This window comes from Manacus vitellinus, unplaced genomic scaffold (assembly GCF_001715985.3).
Source record: "Manacus vitellinus isolate BGI_N305 unplaced genomic scaffold, ASM171598v3 scaffold_12_pilon, whole genome shotgun sequence".
In the NCBI taxonomy this organism is placed as follows: domain Eukaryota; kingdom Metazoa; phylum Chordata; class Aves; order Passeriformes; family Pipridae; genus Manacus; species Manacus vitellinus.
The window spans coordinates 7856687-7881382 of NW_021938949.1; the positions used below are offsets into that span (position 1 = coordinate 7856687).

Below are 24696 nucleotides of genomic sequence, written 5' to 3' on the forward strand. Positions count from 1 at the left end.
AGCCTTCTCAGGAACCACTGTGGTCCTTTGCTTTTTTTTTTTTCCTTTTCTGAAGGAGAGTAGGTCAGGCCTGTGTTCTCCTGCAGTCCTGCAGAATGGATTGTCTTGGGTTCTCTGTTGTTTCACGTGTTTCATCTTCCTTCAGACCTGACTGACCTTGTCAAATCAGGGAGTCATTAGTTTTCTCCCCTCCCTTTTATACCTGCCAGTGACTGTGTTTTGGGAAAACACCTTGCAAATAATCATCATATAAATGAGGAAGTCAAGTCACAAAGGGCCTTAATGATTTGTTAAAGGTGACAGTCTCTGCTCTGTGGAAGAACAGTGCCTCTTAAAACCAGTTGATGCTGCAGCAGAACCTGTCTCTATGTGTCTGAGGCTGCTTTTTTTTGGGGGGTTTTTTTGGGGTTTTTTTTTGGTCAAACTAGATTTTAAAACTCAATTACTATTAATTTTTTTATTTTTTTAGGAGATTGGTCATTTGGGATCTGTCCTGAAAGTTAGTAATTGCTCAAGAGAATCAGTCCATGGCACTGCCTTGGATATTCTGCACAAGGCAGCATTGTTTTCATGACAGGGAGATTTTTACAGCTATTTTTAGTGTGTGGATGCTCTGACAGTTTAAGAATGGCTTTAAGTCAGCAGTTCCCAGGGACCACAGCTAACTGGAAGCAACCTGCATCATTCTCAAGAATGAGAATGTCCTGTCACCAACTTGTGTAGGGTGAATCATTAAATAAGACAACTTCTAGCTTGTGATAAGCTCCCTTATAGGCAAACCCCCAGAAAAATACCCCCCATTGCAGACCAACAAGCAGCCATAAGGACACTTTTGCCTCTGGGCTGCATTTTGAAGGCCATGGGACAGAAAAGTATTTTCCTACATTTTCCAACTCTTCTGCTCTTGTGTCCTTTCAGTGCAGGAAGGATGGGGTAGACAATTGTCATTGCCATCACCTCTTGCTGCAAGTCACACTCCTGGTGTAGATGCAGTCAGTGACACTCTCCTCCCTAGTTCTCTTCCTTGGTTTTGATTCTCTAAATGTGAAGATGTCTAGTAATGATAAATCTAAATGATCACCTGTGCTTGCAGTGCAGGGAGTTTAGGATGGACTCTGGCTGTGTTTCAGCCTGCAGGAAGCAAGCCCAGCCTAGGTGAGACTGTGCTGATACCCCCATCCTGCTGTCTAGGTGTGATGCTCAGAGGATGTGGGAATGCTCCTGTACTCTGCATCTAAAGGATCTCACTTCAGCCCGAGCAGATTGAGAGATGCCAGCAACAAAAAGATCTCTCCTTCCTCCCAGCTATGCTCCACTTAAAATGCTCTTGGTATGAACAAATCCTCCTGTAGCCTCTTCTGGTGATGTTATGAATAACCCAGCACAAGAGAGGCTTGAACTAAGGAATTTGGATTAACTTCAGATGTCCCTGGCTGTAGGAAACAAGAGAAACAGATGAACTGGGTCTAAATTCCTACAGAAGATTTAAAATTGGTTCTTGCTTAGTGATGTTTTGGACAGAGCCGATAAGTGATGTGCAGTTATGAGTCATATTTACCACAATAGAACAGGGGAGAGCGTTTCATGCAACGTTGAGAGCTTTAAAATGCTTTACACTGGAGAGCCTGCATGCCTGTGCTGAGAGATACAGGCTTTGCAATTAGATGTCTTTAGGTGGAGGAGGAAGCAGCAATACACTTGGAGTGGGAGCAGTAGCCCCATTGGCAGCAAAGACATTGCATGAAAGAGCTACTTCTGTGCAATGTGGTGCAAATCCCCTCCTGCTGCAATTGGGGAGCAGGGGCTGAATTGAGGTGCAAGCAGAGCAGTGATGATGTGTCTCTCTCAGGCATAAAGCAGGAAAAAAAAGGCAAACTAAGCAACTTTTGGGGACTAGAGTTAGGACCAGGTAGCTTCCAGCTTCTCAAAGGGAAGGCTTTGAAAGAGTAGAAATATGTTCTTACGTTGGTCTCCATCACTTGGTGTTGCAGGCAGTGTGGAGGGACGGATGGGAGGCAGTAGGGAGGTTGCTGTGCAGGTTTCTTTAGTGCTTGCACCAGTTTCCAGTGTTACTTTCCACAATTGCAGAATTGTTTGGGTTTTTTTGCAACATTAGAGAAACATTTCACATTAGGACAAACTGCTTTTTGCATTTAATTCAGAGATTTAACCCCTGTGAATCTCTTCCAAGCGGGAAAGAGCGATGATTTGGTGTAGCATTGGTCTCACCCGTGTGGATCGTGCAGCTACAGCCCATGGCACTGCTGTGCCACGTGTCCAGTAGCAGGGTTTGTTTTTGGGGGTACTGAGTGATCTTTGGACAGGAATGATCCCAACAGCTTCCAAGGTAGGTGGTCTTTCTGGAGCGGGATGATGGGATCTCATCAGAGGCAATGCCACATCCTCTGGAGCACTTCCAGCCCCTGAAGTGTGTGGAACCTGTTCGTGTGGCTCAACCACCAGATGAATATTATGATGTCTGACTCTTTGGGAACAGGAAAATTGGAAAAATAGGCCAGGACTGACTAATTTCTCTCCAAGCTAAAAATTGGACTCCTTTAGGTTATGTTTCCCAGAGGAGCTCCTGAGTTCAGTGCTTTTCCTCTCTTTTGAACTGTGTGAGTGAATCAATCAGGCTTCAATGCTCAGGCCAATAATGTCTCCTATTTGTTAGAACTACTACTTAGGAACCTTCTCACATTGATGCAAGCTTTAACAGCTCATGGAAACCAAGCAATTCAGGGGGAGGAAGGAGGTAAATATCTCATAAAAAAAAGTAGAAGCTAAGATTGCACATCAGGGTAATGTTTTACATGGAAAACGCCATGGATATTTTAGCTGGTTCCTAACTTTGCATTGTATTAATGACATTAAACAGCACTTGTGTGGGTGGCTTAAAAGATGTTCTGAACTTGTAGAGATTTGTTGATTTTTATAATGATTGGATTTGAATTCTGTGATTTGTAGTGCTTCATTTCAGAATAATTGCATAATCTCTGCATAATTTAAGATTTAAAGTATGTATTTGTAAGTGTTCTCATGTAATCTTTTAATTTATGATGACGGTCTCCTGTAAGAAAGAGAGATTAATATTTTTAGTTATTACTTTCCATTTAAAGACATGCTGTAAAGATTCCAAGGGTTTCCTGCAGGGCCTCCACGTAGGCCCAGCACAGTCCTGCCCAGTGCATTTCTGTGGCGTCCAGGACAGAGTTTTTTTGCAATCCTGTTATGAAATCTTGTTCCCAAATAGTTATAACATATAAACAGAAAAAGTGCTTTGAGAAAACAGCATCAACACAGGCTTGTTCCCATGCTCTTGTGGATCCTAACATTCCTGCTCTTTGCAGTTTGCAAGGATTATAAGATCCACTTTAATGCACTTAATACTTTGTTATTGTGGCAATTAGAACAACAGTAGTCCCTGTCTTGGTTTTCTTTTGAAACCCATTGATTCTTTACTTTGGCCTTAATTACAAGTAGTAGAAGAGGTGTTTCTTCAGGGAACTAATTAGTCTAAAAAGCCTGGTTCAGCTTAGTGCCTGAGCACAGTTAGTCGAATGGTGCCTAAATGCAAGTGCCAGTTGCAGTTGTTTTGTTTCAGAACAAACATACATAATTAGTACTTCTCCATGGTTAGGAGTTGTGTTTGCTCCCATCCATTCACCTGTCTTTCCCTATGGTCTGGTTTGTCCAGAGGCTGCAGCACCTCCATTTCCCCAGCCTGGTTTGTATTAAGGTCATGAACTAGAGTAGAGCACTATTGCCATTTATAACTTGAACAGAATTCAGAGAAAGGTGCCTGGACTTCTCTTTATTTTTCTCTTTTTCTTTTTCACTTCAATGTGACCAGCCTACTAATATTTGGAAAAGGCTGGAAGCAGAGTAAGTGAAAAGCCCAGCTGATAGCAGTTTTCATCATGCTGTGAATAAAAACTAAGCTGTTGATATAGATCTGCTCTGTTCAGGGGTGGTCCAGGTAAATTGTAAGGAAAAATTCTGTTTTCTCAGAGGCTTTGCAATTTATCTATTTGCTTTAATCAGTGTTAATGTCAAATGTGCTTTGATTGTGCTAAAAGCTTTTCAGCAAAACAAACTGGAAGTCCAAAGTTGGTGAGAAAGCCACAGTCTTCCTGTAATGCAAGTTGTAACGTTCTTTTGAACTTTATTTATGCTGTTTAATAAAACAGGCAGTGCTATAGAATACATGTGCCATGAATCCAGCTGTAGTGACAGTATCATGGCTATGAAATGCATGGCACATTGATTTGACTTATTGAACTGATTTATGTTTTCAATTTGTTTAAACGACTCTAATGGTTGCAGCTCTGACAGATGTACGCTCACACTTCTAGTTCTGTTCAAGCCCACATGAAAACCAGAACTGATTCCTTGTTTAAAGCATTGATTTTTATCTGTTCTGTGTTCCCGTGCCTGCAATCCACACATCAGACTCCCAGATGTGAGTTCTTGTAGCATCAATTTTGCTTCCTTTTGGAAAATCGTAGAAACAGTTTCATTGGAAAGCAGATTCTTGGAAGAGTTGCTAAACCCAAATATTTTTGATTTTTAAAGGAAATCAACAAGAAGCTTGAAAGATTACATGTTGTGGTATTATTGGTGTATGAAAACACAATGAGTTATTCAGTAACCATGAACAGAGTAATTACTTTGTAGAGATAATTTTAAGTAGAATATCTTGTGTAATGGGAGAGGGTTTGAGACTTCTTTGTATAAAGGTTGCCACTGTACATTATTTGTATACACGAAGAAATGATGAGTGTCTGTATCAGTATCAATTATGGGAGTATCTCTTGAGAGCCCACAAACTCTGAATTTTTCTTGCAGTCCAGGCTGTGCAATGCAGTTGGGAACTGGCCTGATGGTAGAGACCATAAACCAATAATCTTTGTGGCAGATATTATTGCTAAGATCGTTGTTACCAACACTACCTTTGGCAATTATATTCTGAGTACTCTCAATTTTATTAACATACAGATTCAGAGTTCTTCACTTTCTGATCATCTGGCTTACTGCCTTTTAACCAAGGTCATTTCATCAGTGAAAATGCAGCCTTAGGATAGATCAGCTTCCCGATTCCTCAAATATTCAGATAAAATATGTGCTCCTTTGACCTCCATGGGTTCCACTTAGCAAATTAAGGTGCTGGTTTCTGAAGCATTCTGTGACCTCTTGTGTGAAGAAAGGCATTAGGGACAGCTGGAATGATGTCTGCAGGGCCACAGGGACAAACCCCTGGCCCTCTAGGTGGGAACACTCAAGCAGTGACTAAGCCATGTCCATTAGTTCTTTGCCTTGCTCACATATGGGTGTGAAAGGGCAGGAGCCCCTCTTTCAGAGTGCTGAAATGAGACACCCCTTCTTCAAAGAGCCTTGGCTGGAGGTACCTGGGCCCCCAATGCTGCAGTTCCTGCTTGGAGGGGGTTGCTCTGTGCTCAAAGATCATCTGAGTGTACTTAATTGTCTCTCAGCTGCAGCGTGGCAGCACACAGAGCTGCTGAAAAGAGAGAATTGTTAGCATTATGGATGGTATTTGTTTAGAGCTGCTCGTTGTGCTTGGCACAGGCTGCCTGGGGGCTTGTGAGGAGTGCAGAGCTACCTATGCAGATGGATGTAATTCCTGGGAATGTTTATAGCTGTATAAAATACACAATGAGTCCTAAATTCTTTCAATATACATGGTACTAAACATACCCAAGCTTGTATGAATGTGTTAATTATTTTCATGTATTATGACTCCCAAAAAGCACAATGTAAATACATGTTTATACATACATAAGTGTTCCTAGGAAAGCATGTCTAAAGAACTCCAGATGAGTGATTTTATGCTCTTGAAATAATAATGTCCCAGGCTAGTTCTACAGGCTTTTTATTGCTTTGCTGTTTACGTACATTGCTGAAGACAGTAGGTGAGACTGTCACAGCTGTACAGAGAAATGACATTTATCTTCCAAGTGCAGCATGACCTTATCGTTCATAAGTGGCATTTCCTCTCAGGATAATGAGCACCTTTTTATTTAGGCCATGCAAGACCCACAGTCATTGTGTCTGATTTCTACAGCCCATCAACACTGTACACATTACTGTAATTATTGTGGATATTATTTTCTGTTGCATTCCGCTTGCTCTTTGGATTACACTTGGTCCTGAACAGAAAAGGAGATTGAGAAAGGAAAATGTCACACTCATGTCTTCATGAATATCTGCAGGCTGCTGCATGGCACAAACACGACCACTCCTACAGCAAATGTACTTTTTTATACCCTTCCTATATGGCCTCCTGCACAAAGAGAGCGAGTCACCATTTTGACATGTACCAGCCTAAGCTGGTGTTGCCCTGAGGTCAGGCACTTTTAGGCACAGGTGAATCTTTGCAGCTGTTTATCTGCTTGGTTAAGAAGAAAGAAAATTTAAACGTGACGAGAAGCTTAAAACAAAAAAAACAAGTGTTGACAATTCTTCCTTGCAAATATTTACGTCAGGGAGCTCTCTCTGTCATGCTCCATGTTGCCTTGCCCCAGCTCTCTTGCTTGATTTAACTTTGCCTGCAGCATTAGGTGTGTGTACTCACTGCATCCCTCGTGGTGCCTGGACCCGCCTCTGAAACAGAGCTCTCAGCCTCTGAAACAGAGCTCCCAGCCTCTGAGCATCCCACTGTGTGGCAGAGGAGAGGTTCAATACAGCCTGTACCTTTTGTGGCAGGAGCTAATAACTGAGATTATCTCGGCATATGTTCCTGCTTCTTCCCTTTCTCTGCCAAATGGAGATCTTTCATGTTTCTATAGCACAGCTTTGCTAGGCAGGTGTTCAGGAGCAGGAGACTCAAAGGTTTCTAATGGGACCATCAGGCAGTTTCACCTTTTGCCTTGTCAGGCTGCATTTGTTGGAGCAAGAAGCAATTGTGGGTTGCTGGATTGCTTTCCTGAAATGAATTGCTGTTTGCTTCACTCAGAGAAGATAAACACTCGCATCTCAAAAATATCATCCTGTCTGGCATCTTTGTTGGCAGTCTCAGCAGAAGGACCAAAGGAAACAAATGGACCATGTCTAAGATAAAATTGCAGTGCTCCCTCTGGAGTTAATCCTTTCAGCCCAAAACTGAGCAGCACTGATGGGATGATGTAAGGAAATAGGCCCTTCTGTTCCTTCTGCTCAATTTTATGGATAAAGAAAAGACTTCAACCTCAAGTTGATTAATCTTACACTTGGCCCTCCCCTGCAATATTTTACAATGAAAATTTAACTGATGGTTGGCAAACACAGAATATGTATTATGACTATGCAATGCAAAGATGGTTCTCTACTTGTTCTGTTCTTGTCTGCACTGGTTTTTTGTAGCCCTTGCATGCTCTTTCCAAACCTTTTTCTAACGAGGGAAAGATACTAACTGCTGGAGCTTAAAAGTTTGGATTTCAGGCCATTTTGATAGCCTTCTCCACCTCCCTACAGGAGAAATTAGTTTGAGAAAGCAGTAAATCTGTGCAGAGCTGGCCTGGGATCAGCCTTCATCCCCATGGAGGAGAAGGCTCTGAGGAGGTCCTGGGCTGCTTATTGCAAACTTCATGTGCTGGGCAAGGTCTACCATGGAGTTACAAGGAAGCACTTTGCAGGAGTAGTGAAGGACCTTAAAGCTAGTCAGATTCTTTGGAAGGGGAAACCAGGTGGTTTTCTGCTCCTTGGATTCTGTAAGAGCCTCCTTCAGGCTTGAAAGAAGGAGCATAAGATTAAGAGGACTAATTAAAAAGGATAATTAAGTTGGCTGCTTTGACAAATGCCAGAAAGCTGGAGACTGAGGATGTTGTGGGCAGTCAGACTAGCTGTGGGAAAGAAGAGGAGAATGAGCAGACAGTTGGAACAAGAGCTGTGAAATAAAAGTTCCAGTTATTTTGAGAAATGATTATTCAATATTTAAAATGTAGTTTATTAGAAATTTTCCTGCAAGTGTTTTCCAGAAACAAGGCTCTCTCTGTGTATGACTCAGATTCTTCCAGCTCTGTTTTTCATTGACACGAGTATTTTCATTTTCTTATGACGTGGATGGCTTAACTTTAATAGTGTTGAGTCCACTCCTGTTATGATGACTCTTAGCACAAGAGGGCTGCACAAACACTTCTAGTGCTTCACTTCAATGGCTGCACTTCATATGTTGAATTTGATATGTAGAAAAGACTAGAAATTAGTCCAAGATGACCCACAGAAACTTGACTTCTCACTTAAGACTGTTGATAACCTAAAACCCTTCTTTAACTTGTGGGTGTGGGGGGATCTTCAGGGCATCCTCAGTCTCAAGTGTGCGTGCCTTCTCCCATCCCTGATCCTTCATTCTCTACAAAACAAGAGGCAAAAATGTAGTTGTGCATTTCATACATTTGAATGTCTTCTTGTCTCTATCCTTCCTTCCCACACACCATTCTTTTCTGTTTCTTTATATTTTTCGTTTCTTCTACCTTGTCAACCACTTCCTTCCCAACAAACCATTAAGCAATAACAAGACAAAACAAAAAAACCCCTTGCTGTTCCCTTCAAGTGCTTGCCTTGCATTTGTTGCCTATTTATAGCTGATTCATTTAAACCACAGTGGCAGTCAATCAGAAATGTGGTGAATCCTTCTTTCAAGAGCGTGCCAAGAGAGGATCTTTTTAGTTTGCTTGCTTTTTTTTATGATTTTTGTTGGAACCTCTACAGCATGCCTAAATTCCATTGGGATTTATTTATTTTGAATAAATTCTCAAATAAAAGTAGCAGAGTTTTGTTCCTCTTCAAAGAAGTTACAGGAGCATGACCATGGTGTGCAGGGATGTTTGATTTTATTTGAGAGTATTTTACACATTTTTTTTTTCTTCCAGTTGGCATCTTGGACGATTTTTTTACTTTTTCCATCTAGGGAATTTCTTTGGATAGGGAGACTGTTAACCTCTTTTTTTCTTTCTTTCTTTCAGTTTTTTTCCCCCTACAACTTCAGGCAAATTCTGCCTCTAATCTGTTTGCAGTACAAACCTGATGGGGTATAATATTGGAATTGTAAATTGTGACTGCCCATGTGGCCTTACAGAGGTCACATGATCTTTGAGCTTGGGTTTCCCCTTTTCTTGAGCAGGTTGGTGCTACCATCTTCAGCCCTTCATGGGGTGTTGGAGAGGTGGAGGAAGTTTATATAGGCAGATCCTAAATAGCAAGGCAGGAGCTGTGGGTGAGACGCTTGTACACCATAGGTGAGATGTTGCATGAGACTCACATTAATAAACTCAGCTGGACTTCTGCTGGTTCCATGGGACATGCTGAGGTGTGGAGCATTGCCAGAGTCTCTGAAGTGAAGCTTGTCTGCAAAGAGCCTGGAAACCACTGATTTTTACCATACCTGGAAGTGCTACCATTCTCCTTCAAGGGGAGGAGCTCTTTGGTGTGGGGAGTTATGTGTTGGGAATAGAAACTTTGCAATTTTTTTTTAAATTTTTCAAATTACTCAAAAGGACTAAGGTTGTTACTGCTTTCCCCAAAGAGATTTAGAAAGCAAATACTGTTTTAAAGTGGGTCTCTGCATTTGCCAGAGCATTTGCAAAATGTTTTAGCAACCAATAGATGTACTAGTTTGGGGTTTTCCCCCTTTTTTGTTCTGCCCTTACTGCTCCTTCTTTTTATACCGTGACACCCTGGCAGGACAAGAATGAGGCAGAGTCATCTGGAGGGCTGACTCAGAAAACAGATACATAATTCCAAAAGTAATTCCTGCTTGGCCTCAAACATGAATATGCCTTCTGTGTCAAGGAGTCTCTGCTAACCTTGCCTTGCTCACAGTGCTGTGCAGATAGCACAGGAGCAGGAAGGTACAGGCTGAAGGAGGACAATTATCCTATTTGTTTTTTCCATCTCACCACCCATGATGGGATTTGATTCTGTGCTCTGGACCCTCCTGGGTCAGTTGTGTTCAGAGCAGCCGTCGGCACAGATCAGCTGTGCTAAGCACACTGTGACATTTGGAAATCCCTGTCTGGAAGGGGAATTGAGCAATGAGCTTCTGCTAATTATAATAGCTATGTTTAAAATGTGATGTTTGCTTTGTTCAGCAAAATCCAACTATACAGCCAGACTAGGGGCTGGAAACGCTCTGGCAGCAGAGGAGACAGGTCCTCAATGCACGCAATCCTGGGGCGGAAGCAAGGGCAACTCAAGCACTGCTTTGTCAGAGCAAACATTGCACAATCTTGTCCTGGGGGTGGATGTTGTTACCTAGCAACTTCCAAAAGTGTTTGAAATTTGTTGGAGACCCTCCGAGGCTTAGGCACTTTACCCACTGTTCTCCTCGATGCCAAAACCATGCTGGCTGTCATTTCCCAAGCCACGGGCAGTGCTGGCTGAAACCCCTCCTTGACCTTTATTTGAACTCGGACAACCAGTGCAGTAGTGCAGAGAACTAGAGCAAAAACCAAACTTGATTAAAATTAACCCAGAAGAAAACAAAGGTTTGATTTAAACATGGATCTTCACCCAACAGTGTTTGCTGGTTGGCTCACAGAAGTTGCCCAGGGAAATGTGTTGACGTGCCTGAGGGCTCCTGTTGGGAGTGTGTTTGTGGGGACAGCGGTGAGATGTCATTAGAACAGAGCTCTCAGCACACACATATCATTAAAGACATCTTTTCTGAACTATCACCACACACCACCAGCTGCCAAGAGCCTTGGGAAGCTTAAAGGAAGGTTCTGGCCTCCTCAGGGGTGTGAGGTCAGTGTGAGTTGTTCAGTAGCTTTGGTATAACAGTTAAAGGGTTAGTAAAAATGACTGTGATATGAGGAGACTTCAATAAGAAGAAAACTCTGGCTATGCTGCTGCTTAGCTTCCAATATTCTTTGTTTCATTCAACTACAGATAATCTTTTTGGGGTCTAATCCATGCCCAAAACTCCCTTCCTCACCACTGCTTCACTTGGGGCAGAGGCTTTCCATCACTGCTGTTTTTGTTGGAATTTCCGTTCAGATTCTAACTCCACTGTAAGGCTTCTTTTAACTCTACTAAGTACTAGTGTTTCTTTCCAAAGACACTGGGCATCCACTTGTTTCCTCAGAAGCATTGACACCCTAAGGCTCTGGGATGTAGAGCCTCTCCTCAGCAAATAAGAATATTTTCCAGGTATTCAGCTGTCAGCTCAGTGGAAAGAAAATGTTGCTTTATGGTTGGTAGACTGACAATAACTCTTTATCCCTTTAAATTAAAAGTGACACACTCACATAAATCATTATAACAATACTGTGTGCAAACACTCTGCCTGAGTCCACAGGAGTTATGAGATGACAGTGAATTGGGGTGAATACCCTTATTCTTGACTTTGAGAAGTGCAGTGACAATGAATCACTCTTAGTGATGAGATGCAGCAGTGCTGACTCATCGGGCTGAAATTAGAAGGGCTTTTTTAGTTAGAGATGTAATTCCACCATTTTTTCTGATGAACGGATAAGAGTGAACATTTTTGTTGACTAATTTACAGTTTTCATCAATAAAATGCTGTTTCTTTCCCTCTAGGTATCAAACCTAGTTGGAGGCAACTCATGGGGAGAACTTAGATCCAGAGGTGCTACATCTGTTTCAGAGCTGGGTCTGGTATCCCTTCATTTCACTTTTAGAGATTTGACCACAGCACAGTGAAATTAATTCTCTTTAGTGTTCTCCAGATGATTTGTATTCTTTACCTATTTGTTATATCCCTGTGGAATGGGCTGATACTCTCCTAATATTTTTGAGTTGCACTAATATATTAATAATCTGTTTTACTCCTGGCAAGAGATTTGTGGCCAATCCTCAGCAGACAGATTTGATGCCAGTTTATCTTTCTGCAGTTGGGTTACAAATTTTGCTGCGGGGAGCAGCAAAAGAGAAGAGACTCCCTGCTACATCGGCACACTCAGCTGCTTTTCTGAGGTAGGAATATTTCTGAGCCCACAAAGAGAATAATAGTGGCAGGGGCTCTCTGAGGGGTGTCCCAGTGATGGGGAATGACTCCTTTGGAGAGTCCATCAGCATCCAGCAGTCACTTGTGTGTGTCCTGGAGATGCTGTACAGGCCGACTGCATCATGCTGGAAGCAATTGGCTTGGCAGAGTTTCATCAGTCAGGCTGCCCTTTGCTGTTGAGGAAGCAGCTGCAAACTCACATTTTTTGTTTGGCACTGTATTCTTTCCCCAGGGACTGCAGCACCGTTTGATTAGGATGGAGGGAAGGAGACCTATTGCAAAAGTATATTATTCCCAGCAGAGCTGTGCTAATCTTTTTGGTCTCTGTGCTCCTTCTTAGCAAGGTGTTGAACAAAAACATTAAGGGAAAACAGGAGGAGAGAGGAGTTGCTGGGATGTTGCTCCTTAGCCTCACCTCAACCTCAGCTGCAGCTTAGAGACTAAAACAACAAATAATTGTTCTTGTTTTGAGATGTTTTTGCAAATGTAAGGCTGTTTTGTTACCTGAGCCCATTATTTTCCTCCCTACCTGCATGCCTTTCAGTCTGGCATGGGGCTGTCTGATCTCCAGGGACTCATCCTTTCCTGAATTGAATGCTCTGCATTTTTCCATCTCCCAGTTTGCTCTGGTGCTGTGTGCCTTCCCTGGCAGCATCTGTCTGGGAAATCTGCAAACAGCGTTGATGTAATAGATTTAGAGAAGTTCAGAGTCTTTCTCCAAGTTTTACATTTTGTTGGAGTTGTGAAGGTCACCTTTGCTTTGAGGATCAGGGAGATGAGGTTGCTGCCACTTCTGAACGTGTTGGTGCTTGACTTCTGCACTTAATACAGTGCTTAATCCTTTTAGTGCCCGAGTGGTGTGGCCCATCTGGTGTGGTTTGTGTCAATAGTGGCACCTTGTGCTCAGAGATTATCCTTGATTGAAGGTTTCTGAAGAGCGAGTATTATCTTTATGTTAGAGAGGGAGAGAAAAGAAGGAGTTTCAGAGTTTAGTACTTGGCCCTGGGTCTCTCAGCAGTTGTTAGACAGAGTGGGAACAAAAAGCCAGGACTCTGCTGCAGGACTATGCAGCTTACTCTAAGCTAGGTCAAGTGATTTGCCAGGGATAAGGATGTGGGCAATTTCTGCTTGGAATCCTGTCTTCCTCCTATCAGTTGTTCTACAGTCACTTCGTTAGCACCCTTTTCTCATCATCTAACCAGAGAGAGTTTGGGGTTATTTCCTTATAATAAGCTTACCGTCAAGAATTCTTGACATTGCTAAGTGATTGTGTCTCTTAAAGAGAAGGAGAGAGATTGGTCTGTCCTTGAGACTTAAGAGCAAGAGAAAGGTTTGGTTATTATCCCTTTGTCCAGTAAATCCTGATAGAGTGTTGACAGGAGCCCATATCTTTGCTAGAGGAGATGTTTTCCCCGTGTCTTCGGTAATTATAGCAATGACTTTGGCAATTTTTCAATTTGCAGTATCATTTTTTGTTTAGCACCCAAGAGTCTTTGCTTTATTCCTCTCACATTTTGGTAACCAGCTGGTTTTTGTCTCTCACTGGGGGGCGGCATTTCCCTGCACAAATCCAGTACAAAACTGGTTTTCGGAGAAGGAGCAGCTCTTGCTTCTTTGATGAAAAACACTCTCACTGCTCTGCACAAAGCAGTGGCCTTCAGTCCCTGGGTCTTGTGGTTTGCTGTGATGCCCAGGAGCATGAGTCCCTGGGGATGTGGGACATCTGGCTTACAGGCATTCTAGTTTCCTGTGTTTCCTGTCCTTGCTTGGGGTAAAATTAAGGACTAAATTATACGGAAAACCACATAAGCTGTGGCCTGAGACACATGCTTTTCATTGAGCTGTAAACCTATCCTCATAACATAAATTATGTCAGTAAGTAATGGTCTCTGGTTTGCCTATTGCAGCTTTTCTGCAAGTTGGATTGAGTGTCATTTCACTGAATCCAAACTTCTCAAACACACTCAGAAGTTATTGGGGAATTTTCTTTTGCACTTTTGCATCCGACCAAGCCCCCTGCCACCTCCAGTCCAGCTCCTGGGAGATAACATGGTGTTCTGGATGCTTTTGAGACAGCAGCAGAGTTTTTTTGTAACTGTTCTTTCCCACTTTATAAAGCGTGTGCATTTGATTTTATAACCAGGAGAACTTTTTTGAGAACAGCAAAAAGGAGCCTGTAAAGCAGCAAAGAAATTATTTTAGCAATGGCTGGTACTCAACTATCTTCCTGATTGTGATCTCAACTGATGCAATTTTGTGAAAGATTGGCAATTTCAACTACAAACATCAAAATATGTTAAATTAGAAATGACCATTTAATCCAGTGTAATTCTGTAGTGCAGTTCAGACATGCTGAACCAATCCTGTGCTGCTGCCCTTGGGCAGTGATGATGTGTGGTGGGTTGAAGGCAGCAGGCATTGGCTAACATGGGATAAATGGATATCTAACTTTAAAGTATAAACAGGGAAATGCATTCAGGAGCTGTTGAAAGCTGAATCCCACGGGTGAGATTTCAGATTGAACACTAATGAAAATTTCATTTCAGTTCTCACAATATTTTAATATGCTGGATCACAGCATGCAAATAAAGTGAAGTCTTACTGCAAGTGGCTGATGAGTTACTTCTGTCTCTGTCTCTGCCACCCCCAGAAGTAATTTGTCTGTGGCTTTTGTGAAATCAAAGTTTTCCTCCTGTTTTTCCCACAAATAAACCAGAGTCTTATTATTTGTGTTGGAGGTAATTAGTGACTGAAAAGTTCTCTTCAAAGTGTTCTCATCCTGTTCCTGTGTTGTTCCATGTAACTCATCAGTGTGGTGCCGAGGCTTTATGTTTTCAGATTGAATTGAATTCTAAGTGTTACAGTCAGTGCTTTCCTTATCAGAACTGTCCTGGGAGTGCTGCCATGTTTTCAGGTTTCCTAATTTATTTCAGCTGCAGCTTCTAGGCACCTTACTTCCCATGTGTCTCCTGAATCTGATAGAAAGAAGTGATACTGTGGTTCTTTTCCCTTCTCACCCAGCCTATGGCACCAGGTAAGATGTGCTGGCTTGGACCTTGTATAGGTCACATTGCTCTTTAGCCACACAGTAAGGCCATCGAGCTGGAGCCAAGAAGCTTCATCTTCTGTCTTCTTTTGTAAGTGATCAGAGGAATGAACCACTGTGAAATTACCCAGGGAGTGGGAGGCAGCCAGCACAAGAAAACTGAAGTGATTTGGCATGTTAGAACATACAAGATTCTGTTTTTCTGAGATCGGTAGCCGATATATCCTTGTAAATTTGAATTGTGTGTTAACTTTCTCAAAAAGGAGAAGCAAGAATTTATCTTAAAGTTAATTAATTTGAAATAGCTATTAATTAACATTATACCTAAATTTGCAAATTATCACACTTGACTTGAATTTGCATACAACTGTTGCATATAAAATACTTCTAAGGGTATCTTGGACTTCAGCAAGCTGTAAAAATGCCATTTATTGCAGCTGTGTTCCATCTTTGCCAGGCAAAACCTCCTCCTCCTCCCCTCCCCTGCAGAGGTGCTGCCCTTCCAACAAGTGGCTTTTCTTCTGAGGACCCACAGTTGGGATTTATAGCTGTGAAAGGACAACCCCAGCATAGGCAGCTGTGTATATTCTCAGGTATTTCACCCTGATGAGGAAGAATAAGAATTGCTCTTTTTAATTTGAGGTAGTGAATGTTTCTCTGCCTAGTAAAGCACTGATGTTGTATTAATGTGACTGTTAAGATAATCATGTTGTTTGATGAAAGCATAAGACTAAAATGATGTTTCCAAATGAAGGCTGTTACAATTTATTCCCCGTATGCAGCCCACATAATTCTGCTTCCCTAACTCTTTGAAGCAAGCTTTTATTTTATGGGGTTGGCTGTTGCTACTACTGTGCTGTGCTGTACCTATGAGCTACTTAATGTGCCACATCGAGGAGTAAATTAATGCAGGTCCACAAAGAGAGCGTTTCGATTTGCTAATTGCTTGTAGAGCGGAGGGTATTGTTGTGTAGAGAAAGACTGTTCATTAGAGATTGAGTAGTTAATTTTTCCCTACAAATGAGGCTCACATTTGAGCTGTTTGCCTATCGGTCAGGGCAGTCGGCTCACGTTCAGCCCCCGGGGAGGAGGGGGGGGCTGTTGGTGCAGTCGCTTTAACAGCTGCATTGTCACCACCAGATTGCTTTAGTTTCATTCATTAAACCCTCCCCGACCAGCCTCCTCCCGCGCCGTCAGTGAAGGCTGACTTTTGGAAGGTATAGAAGACAAATTATTGATGCAGGGAAGCAAGCTAAACAATTCAGAAATGTCTCCTTGGAGCTGAATCGGTTCCTCTCCTTGGAAACTGTTCCTGCTCCTCTTTCAGCCTGAGCTGCAGTGTCCCGGTGAGGCCGGAGCACAGGTTCTTCCCTTCCTGCTGCTCTCTTTTGAGGATGACAATCCACTGACAGTAGATTAGGCAGTGTTGTCGTGTAAGATGAGTAGTTTGAATTGACAAACACTTTTTTTGAAAGCTTAAAGTAATTGACTGAATACTTGAGATGATTTTTTCTCCCCCTGCTTCGCTACTTGATTTTCTCTTACCTGGTTGTGCCGCCTTCTGTGGGTAAACTGCACTTTACGTGTATTTGTATATCTGATTCGTAATATCTGTTTGCATATCAGATTTCTTACTCTTTGAGCTCAGTGTTCTGTGGGAATTGAACATGGGTATTAGGAGAGGGAATTTCCTTGGAGCTTTAAGTTAACTTCCGTGCACAGCCTGAGAATTCAACACAGAAGTCTATCCTACTGAGAGATTCCTGAGATACCAAGGTGGATGTGATTGACTGAAAAACCCCTAACACAGAGCTGAGCTACTAATAGAATCATGGAATGGTTTGGGTTGGAAGGACCCTTAAAGATCATCTCGTTCCAACCCCCTGCCATGGGCAGGAACACCTTCCACTATCCCAGGTTGCTCCAAGCCCTGTCCAACCTGGCCTTGGGCACTTTCAGGGATGGGGAATCAACAGCTTCTCTGGGCAACCTGTGCCAGGGCCTCATCACCCTCACAGGGAAGAGTTTTTTCCTAATATCTACACCTACTCTTTTTCAGCTCAAAGCCTCTCCCCCTTACCCTGTCACTACATGCTCCTCAGGTAGGGATGTGGCTTTTCCTATTGTGGAACTCTGAGATGGGACTGGCAAACTGCTCCAGTACCTGCTGGCCCCCCTGTGCCTGCTGGTGTTGGGGCATCTCCTTCCCACCCACCCCGAGGGGCTCAGGTCCATCGCTTGTGCTTTTGTTGTCTGGAAATGGCCAGAGATGACTAAACCAAGAAGCCCAGCAGTTCATTCCTGAAAGGATAACTTCCAAGAAACATGATACTGTTTCTTTCAGGTTTTTTCCGGCAAATGCCTTGGAGGGGCTGGGAGCAGGGGCTCAGCAGGATGCCAGGCACCCGGCCAGGGCCCTCTGCAGCTCCTTCCTTCCACGGCTGTGGGGGCTGGCAGCTCCTCTGGAGCACTCTGATTAAGTGAGATGTGGGGATAAGTTCAGAGCCTAATTTCTCCTTCATAATTAAAAAATTTGTGCATCTGTCATGCTGCTGGTGATTAGGTTGTATTTTCTTGTGGCCTAGAAGGAATATGGCAGTGAATCACTTTGCAAGCAGCTGTCCTCGAACAGCTGAGCGAGGCTCAATATTTGATTTAGGCTAATAAAAAGTCTGGGGGCAGGGCTGATGTTTACAAGCTGGACGTGATAAAGCATTCAGATCAGCTGTGAGTGCATCCTGGTGAGTGCAGACAGCGGGGACCCCACTGAAGGTTTGGGCTTTGTGTTGTGCTTCCCCACCTGCCTGCATAGGTGGGCACGGACAGGGAGCAGGAGGGACCCCACTCTGGACTGCAAGTGCATCTGACAGCATCAGCTGTGCTGGAGAAGCCTCCTTGTCTCCAGCTGCGTCACTCTAACAGCTCTCAATGCATTAAATATGTCCCTTTTGCTCTTCTGCGAGTGTTGTAGTCAAACCATATGTTTAAAAATCTTTTAATCTTCATAAATCATTTCTTCCAGCAGTCTGGTAAGTTTAGTTGCTGCTCTCTGAATTCCCACTAGTTACTGACTCTTTCCCTTTGAGATGAGCTGCCTTGAAATAAATGCAATGAAGAAAACCTACTTTGTGATTTAGTTCTTATCTGATTGCTTCTCCAAATCATATTGATCTGCTGTTATCATGCTGCTGGCTTGGACTTGCTGTCCAGGTTTTGCCTCTGGGTCTCTGCTGGCACAGCACCTTGAAATGGTTATTTTCCCCAAACCATATTATATATAAGATAACTTATGGCATATTTCCTGCTTGTATTTTTGATTTCTCCCATCCCTTTGTATTATTTCTCCCCTGTCTAAAAGGTTTTTTCATCCTCTTCCTGAAGTAAAATGTGTCAGTCTTTTGCTATCCTTTTTTTTCTGACTTTTATCAAGGTATTGTACTTTAAAATGCTCTCATACCCATCTAGTTAAACAGGCTCTTGGGGTACTGTTGTCTTGATATTATAAAGAAAAATATTTACACTGAAGGTGACCAGAGCTCGGCACAGTGTGGTGGGTTGACCCAGGCTGGGTGCCTGGTGCCCACCAGAGCTCAGAGGATTGAGCCACGAGGGAATTCACACTTTTTTTCAACGTGAGTTACTCTGTGATTCTGTAGGAGTCTGTGTGAACAGGAGGCTGAACAGAGACATGACCCTCAAATTCAGGAATGGTAGATACTGTAAGAAAATATGTAATTTTTAATGTAATCCTTAATTCAGTGTTTCTTATATCTGGTTTAGAATAGGCTACTGGTTCCCACCTAAAGGTCATTTTCATATAGATAAGGCTAATAAATATACAGAAAAGTTGGGGTAGTTTGTAATTAAAAATATTCAGTTGGTCTTGAGATGTTTTGCAAAGTTTATGCCAGCACCTCTCCTAAACAACATCTCTGAGGGCATGTTTTCTAACTCTCCCAAAGTGACTTTCTCCTGGCTCCCACTTGCTGCTGTCATTGTACCTGATTCAGTAGCAGTGGGGAAAAAAATCTTTCCCAGGTGTCTGCAAATTTATAGTTTCCTGATGTTCCAGCATCAAACTTGGTGATAATTTCATTTTTTCTTCTCACTTGCTTGTCCAGTCACTCCAGTTTTGTTTGGGGCTGGCATCTCCTGCGGTGTTTAATGAGTGTGTTTCATTCTCCTGTGCCAGGTCCCAGGCTTGTATTAAAACCCTTTTCATCCTATTTGAGTGTCTGTTCCTTAAATAATGTCACATCATCCCCTGCCCTGCACAGCAAGGAGCTGAAACTTTTTCAGTTTCCACTGAGCTCTGGGGCCAGGGAAATCGTGAACTGTTTGGTTGTTTGTTTGCAAAATGTTCTGCTGTTTGTTTTGCTGTGCTGAACCCTAAGACAGTAATTTTTTTTGTTTGCTTGCATTTCGGTGCAGTTAGCCTTCAAAGCTGAATGTTTTCCTTTTCATTGTTATAAACTGCTTGCTGTTTGTTGCTGGTTTGCATGTGGTACTCAAAAGACCCATTTCATGTGTGGTGAGAGATTGTTTGAGGGACTCCAGAGGGTTTTAATGATATTTGTTTGAAATTATATGAATTAGTTTGTAGGAAAGTTGTTTTTATTTCTTGTCTTTGTTTACATAGTTTAAATTAGCTTCTCTGTCATCACTTGTGACTACTTTTTGGGCTTTCTGCTAAATACAGAAAGGCTTATTGCAGGCTAGCAGAGTGTTGGGAAATTAAAGATGTGGGACGTAATAGCACTCAACTATTATATGTGGCTTCTCTTACCCATCTCCAAAATACCCATTTTGTTTAAAATCCTTTTTCATAAACAAAACTCTGTGAAAAGATCCTTCTCTGAGTCGAGTTTCTGTTTCCCCCCAAATTATGCAGGAATAACAGAAGATATTTGTTCTTGTTTGAGAATCTTTACATTTCAAATTTCTTCTTAAAAAAAACACAAAAACAAACCACAAACTCTTGCACTGGGATGTTTTCCTCACAGAAATTCAGGAGGTTTATGTTACAGAGCAGATTTTCTCAGTGTTTTACCACAGCAGTTTGGAAGGCTTCCAAACCCAATCCTGAACCCCAGAACTTCAACAGAACATTTCCTGTGAAGTTACCTTGAAACAAACACACTCCTTTCAGGAGCTGTGGAGACAAATCTCTTCTTTCTCTAAAGTTAAGCTTGGCAAAACAGGGTGGGTTTTAGACCACTCCTTCTCCAGCTTCCAAAGAAATGGATGTGCTGTCTGGACCATGAGATGGAAATTTGGACTAGCTAATCTAGTGGAATTCTTCCCTGCAATAAACGTATTCTTTCTAGTGTGTGTAGGTTACAGGTTACAATCTCATGGATTGGAATGCTGATAAGACAGAGTAAGATCCAACACTTATAATTGTTTTCCAATACTATGAAAGTCCTAGTGTCTTTGGTGATTTGGGGGGGAGGGGGGTTGGAGGTGCAGTCTTGTTAAACTTCCAAAATTACATCCTAGACTTAATTTTCTATTTTTTTGTGTCTTGAAGGCTCAGCTGTCTCAGGTTCTGGAAGAAGTGGGAAACCACAAGCAAAGAGCAGAGATGGTAAGTGTTCCATTTTTGCATGTTTTTTTTTTAAATTGTTTTACAGGGCAGTAACATATGCAAAGTTCAGTTCATTTAAACAATGGATCAGTTCCAAATATTTGGAAATTAATAGCAAATAAACATTGTAAAAGTTTATGTTGCTACTGCCTGTCTTGGCACTCCCTGTCTCCATACTCACCTCAAAAAAGTGTTGGATGAGATCCAGTGGCCTGTCTTCCTTTTTTGGGCAATTTCCTTTCTCTTCAGCAGTTCTAGATCAGAAGCAAGCATTTAATTTCGTACTGAATTAACTCCTTTCTTTGGGGGCCTTTGATTCAGTCTCAAGTGTGCAAAGAACAATGAGATGAGATACGACAGAATTATCACTAACTATTTTTTTGCAGTATCTGTTAATTTTCTGCTGGGTTTGTCTATTTTATTGGCACTTCCCTCAAGGACCAAAAAGAATAGAGGCCACAAAACCAGACAGGGAAGTTTATGTGCAGTTTCATGACTACTGTGTACAATTACTCATAATCAGGAATAAATGAGGTGTCAGCATTAAGCCATTTCGTGAACCATTGTTTTTGCTAATGGGTGAATTGTGGGATTCCTGCAACTTTTTCTAGTCACAAGAAAAACCTGAACAGTATCCAAGACGTAGAGACTCGTTCTGTAGATGTGATTAATTTTATTACTAATGAAAAAATAGGCCTGCATCAGTGGCAAGTAAGTAGGTGCTAAACAGACATCTGTTCTAAAATCCAAATCCTAAACCGTGGTTTCAACCACGGGTCTTTTTAGACTTGTGCTGAACTCCAGTAGGGCACTGGAGGGCAGGACTGCCGTGCCCCTGCTGTGCTATTAATGGGTTGCCATACGTCTGTTGGTATCTTTTTTTTAAATTTGTGCCTCTTGCTGTTTCAACATCAGATTTTTCATAATGAGAGCGTTAATTAATTCCGGTTCTGGGGTGGTCTCACATTGTGGGCAAACATTTTTGTATGCCCAGCTGCTTTCTGTGGTGATGCAGTTCACAACTGATACTTCCAAAGAAAACTGAATTAATCCTATTTACCATCTGATCTCATTACGTGCTGCCTTGTTACAGTTTCAAATTCTATACAATCAATTTTGCATTGTGTTCAGTGGATATATCAGAGGAAAAACTTGCTGTTGTGTTTTTAATGTTCCGAGGCTTTGGGGTTTTTTAAAACATTTCAGAGTTTTTCTTTTGGGCTCATTAAGCCTGGGTTTTGAGTTGTTTGTTTGCCTTCAAAAATTTGTTGTATTAAACAGTCTAGCAGAGAGCTGGAGAAACTGGGACTTCTGGTGTTAAAGCATTAATTGGTGTTGTGCAACATCCATCAGCAGAGGATAAAGCAGCAGTCAGTGTTCACTGCCTATTCCCAAGGGTTTCTCAGTGGAAAACTGCAGGTCTTGTGATCTTCCAGTAAAGTTTACATCAACCTCCCATGAACAGGCTGTTTTCTGTGGTGCTTTAGACGATGGATTGCAGATTGTGAGGTGTGGGCTGTATTCAGCAGCTTGAATTTTGTTCAGTAAATACAGGAAAATTGCTTCATACAGAGGAAGAGAGAGATTTATTTTTTTTTCCCCTCTTTTTCCCTTCTGAGAGAAAGCCTGGCAGTATAGTGCCTTCTTTCCACTGGTGGTGGATAGTTCTCCTGCATCCCCAGTTGAAATCTCCCTTGTGGGTAACGTTATGTCACTCTGTGTCTTCTACAGCATTGGCAGAGACAGAGATGTGTCCCCTTTGGGTGGGGCTGTTCTGTAACTGCCTGCCCAAGGGCTCCTGTGGATATACCATCAGCCCCACTCTCCTCCCTGCCATCCAGCAAAATGTTCTTTATATGGGTTTTTTTCCCCCTCTCCAAATCAGTGTCTCACCTGGATGGCCTTATTTTCATACTCCTTTAATTGTGACACTTCAGCAAAATTATTTGCCCAGTTTGGATTCCTGACATCTCACCTTCCTTTTCCTGCCTTTTGCCTGTGAGCCTCCAGTCTCAGTTTGATGCTGAGTGTCCGTGGCTGCAGGTGCAGAAGGGCTCGTCCTGCTCTGGGTGCTGACAGATGTGAGTATTGCTTTTCATCAGCTCTTCTGCAAACAGGCCCATGGCTCTAAGTGGAATGGAATAAACACCTGTCAGGTGCTATCATACAGTCTTTGGGCTGCTTCTGGGATGAACCTCTGTGCAGGTGACATCTCTGCTGCCACCCTGAAGAGAACTGATGGCTTTGCCACCCTCCCCAGGCGCTGGAAATGAAGGGATGTGCTGTGGGGCTGGTGAACAGGCTGATTGCATCTCACTGAGGAGTTTGGTGTCTTCCTTGTGTGCACTGGGGGCATCTTAGATGCCCTGGTAAATAATTCACTCTTCACATAGCAGTATTTAAAAGTAAAATACTTGTGGGATAAATCTGATAGGATCGTGGCCTCAATAAAAGAGGATCTGCAGGCTCTGTGTCCTTGGAGGAGAGAGCCCTGGTTCAGGGAATTGTGTTCATGGGGACAGTATGAAACAAAGGGTGGTGTGTGCTGTAGAGGACACTGTGCCAGGCTGGGGCACAAAGTCCTGCTATAGGAAAATGGGATGGACTCACCTCACTGACTGTCATGGATTACTCCAGCGTGGGATTTCATTGCTTGTCAACTAAAAGCCAGTGTGCTACTGGAGAAATGAAAAAAAAGAAAAGAAATTTAAACATCTTCAGTTAATTGCAGTTGACAAGACAAAGGCAGTTTGACTTTCCAGTATTAATTAGCAAACCCATACTAATTAGCTTGTATAAGCACAATTCATGCTTCTTTCCCTAAATGCAATTAATATTGCAACTGAAGACGTCTCTGGGCTGTGCTGCTGTATCATTAACATACTTTGCCCTAATTAGACACGGCCAGTAGTGGCTGGAGAAATGAGTTTGTGATTACAACCATTAAAAAATCCTCTAATATTTTATATCCTTCAGGGAACTTGAACCTGGAATTTATTTTTTGATTTAAGAAAAATTACCCTTATCATTGTGCTGTGTAATTAACAATGAAACTTTGATTTTCCTCTCCCTCTAACCCTTCGCTTGTTTGTTTTTCTTTATTCACAGTTTAGGTGTGTTCCCACTGTAAGGGAACAGTCTTCTGAGAGGTGATACATAACAGGTCACCACTCTGATAGGGCTCAGGTCACTGGGCTGTCTCACAGATCTGTGGGGTTTGTCTCTTTTATTTGCTGAATGTTTTTTATTGTGAATTTTTTTTGGTGCCTAGGCACACTTTTCCTGCAATGTTTTCATATGCATATGCACTTTTCTGACAATTTTATCAGCACTGGAAGTTTCCTTTATGGGGGCTGGTGCTCCAGTGTCTGTATCTTCAGGATGTGCCAGGAGATTGCTCAGAGAGTTCACACATATGGCTCCCTGTTCTTTACTGCCAGGATCTTATTTCCTATGGTGTGTTAGTTTAGTGCTCTACTGGCTTAAAGCTGAGAGCAAGCTTCACTCACACAAAAATATTATTTGTGGAAAATACTTTCTTGTTTGTTATATTATTTTTCTTTCCTCCCCTAAGGGAGGGAAGCAGAAGATGTGCTTGTTTTTCTAATTTCCATTTGCCTTTTTCATATCCCTTTATAGACAGGAGGAGATTGTTTGGCTCAAGGTTGCCATCCAAGCAACAGCTGTGATCTCTGATCTTACTCTTTCTTTCAGTCTGGTTCTGTAGCACGGGGCATTCATGTCAAGATTTCTTTTTCTCCATCATTAATCCCTAAGGGAAGTCAGCTTGGTATTAAAAAAGCATCACCTGTATTTTCACTGCCCTGCGGTGTCCTGGGTGTCTTTTGACTTTCATCTTCAAAAGACAGCTTGGCCCATGTGGGCTCTGAAATCTATAGACTGCTCGTTGGAACAAATTATATTTCATCCTTCAGCAGATTAAAAAGGATAGATATATGAATCAGAAGAATTGCTTAGCAGGGTGGGAGGTAAAGAAGATTTGAAGTCCAAGAATGCAACCGTCACCAAATGAGTGGCATAAATTGAGTGTCCTTATAGAAGCAATAAAGACACCTTAAAATGAATATAATGAATACTTCG

The 24696-nt window shown here is 42.2% G+C and overlaps 1 protein-coding gene across 2 annotated transcripts in view; it reads left to right on the plus strand.

Moving 5' to 3' along the window:
• The window catches only part of MAD1L1 (mitotic arrest deficient 1 like 1), a 351231-nt gene that overhangs the window by 148593 nt on the left and 177942 nt on the right, over window positions 1–24696 (plus strand). For both annotated transcript variants that reach the window (XM_029957937.1, XM_018067302.2), the window contains one exon: window positions 20539–20595. In XM_029957937.1, coding sequence (XP_029813797.1) covers window positions 20539–20595 — 57 coding nt within the window. The remainder of the gene's footprint in view (window positions 1–20538; window positions 20596–24696) is intronic.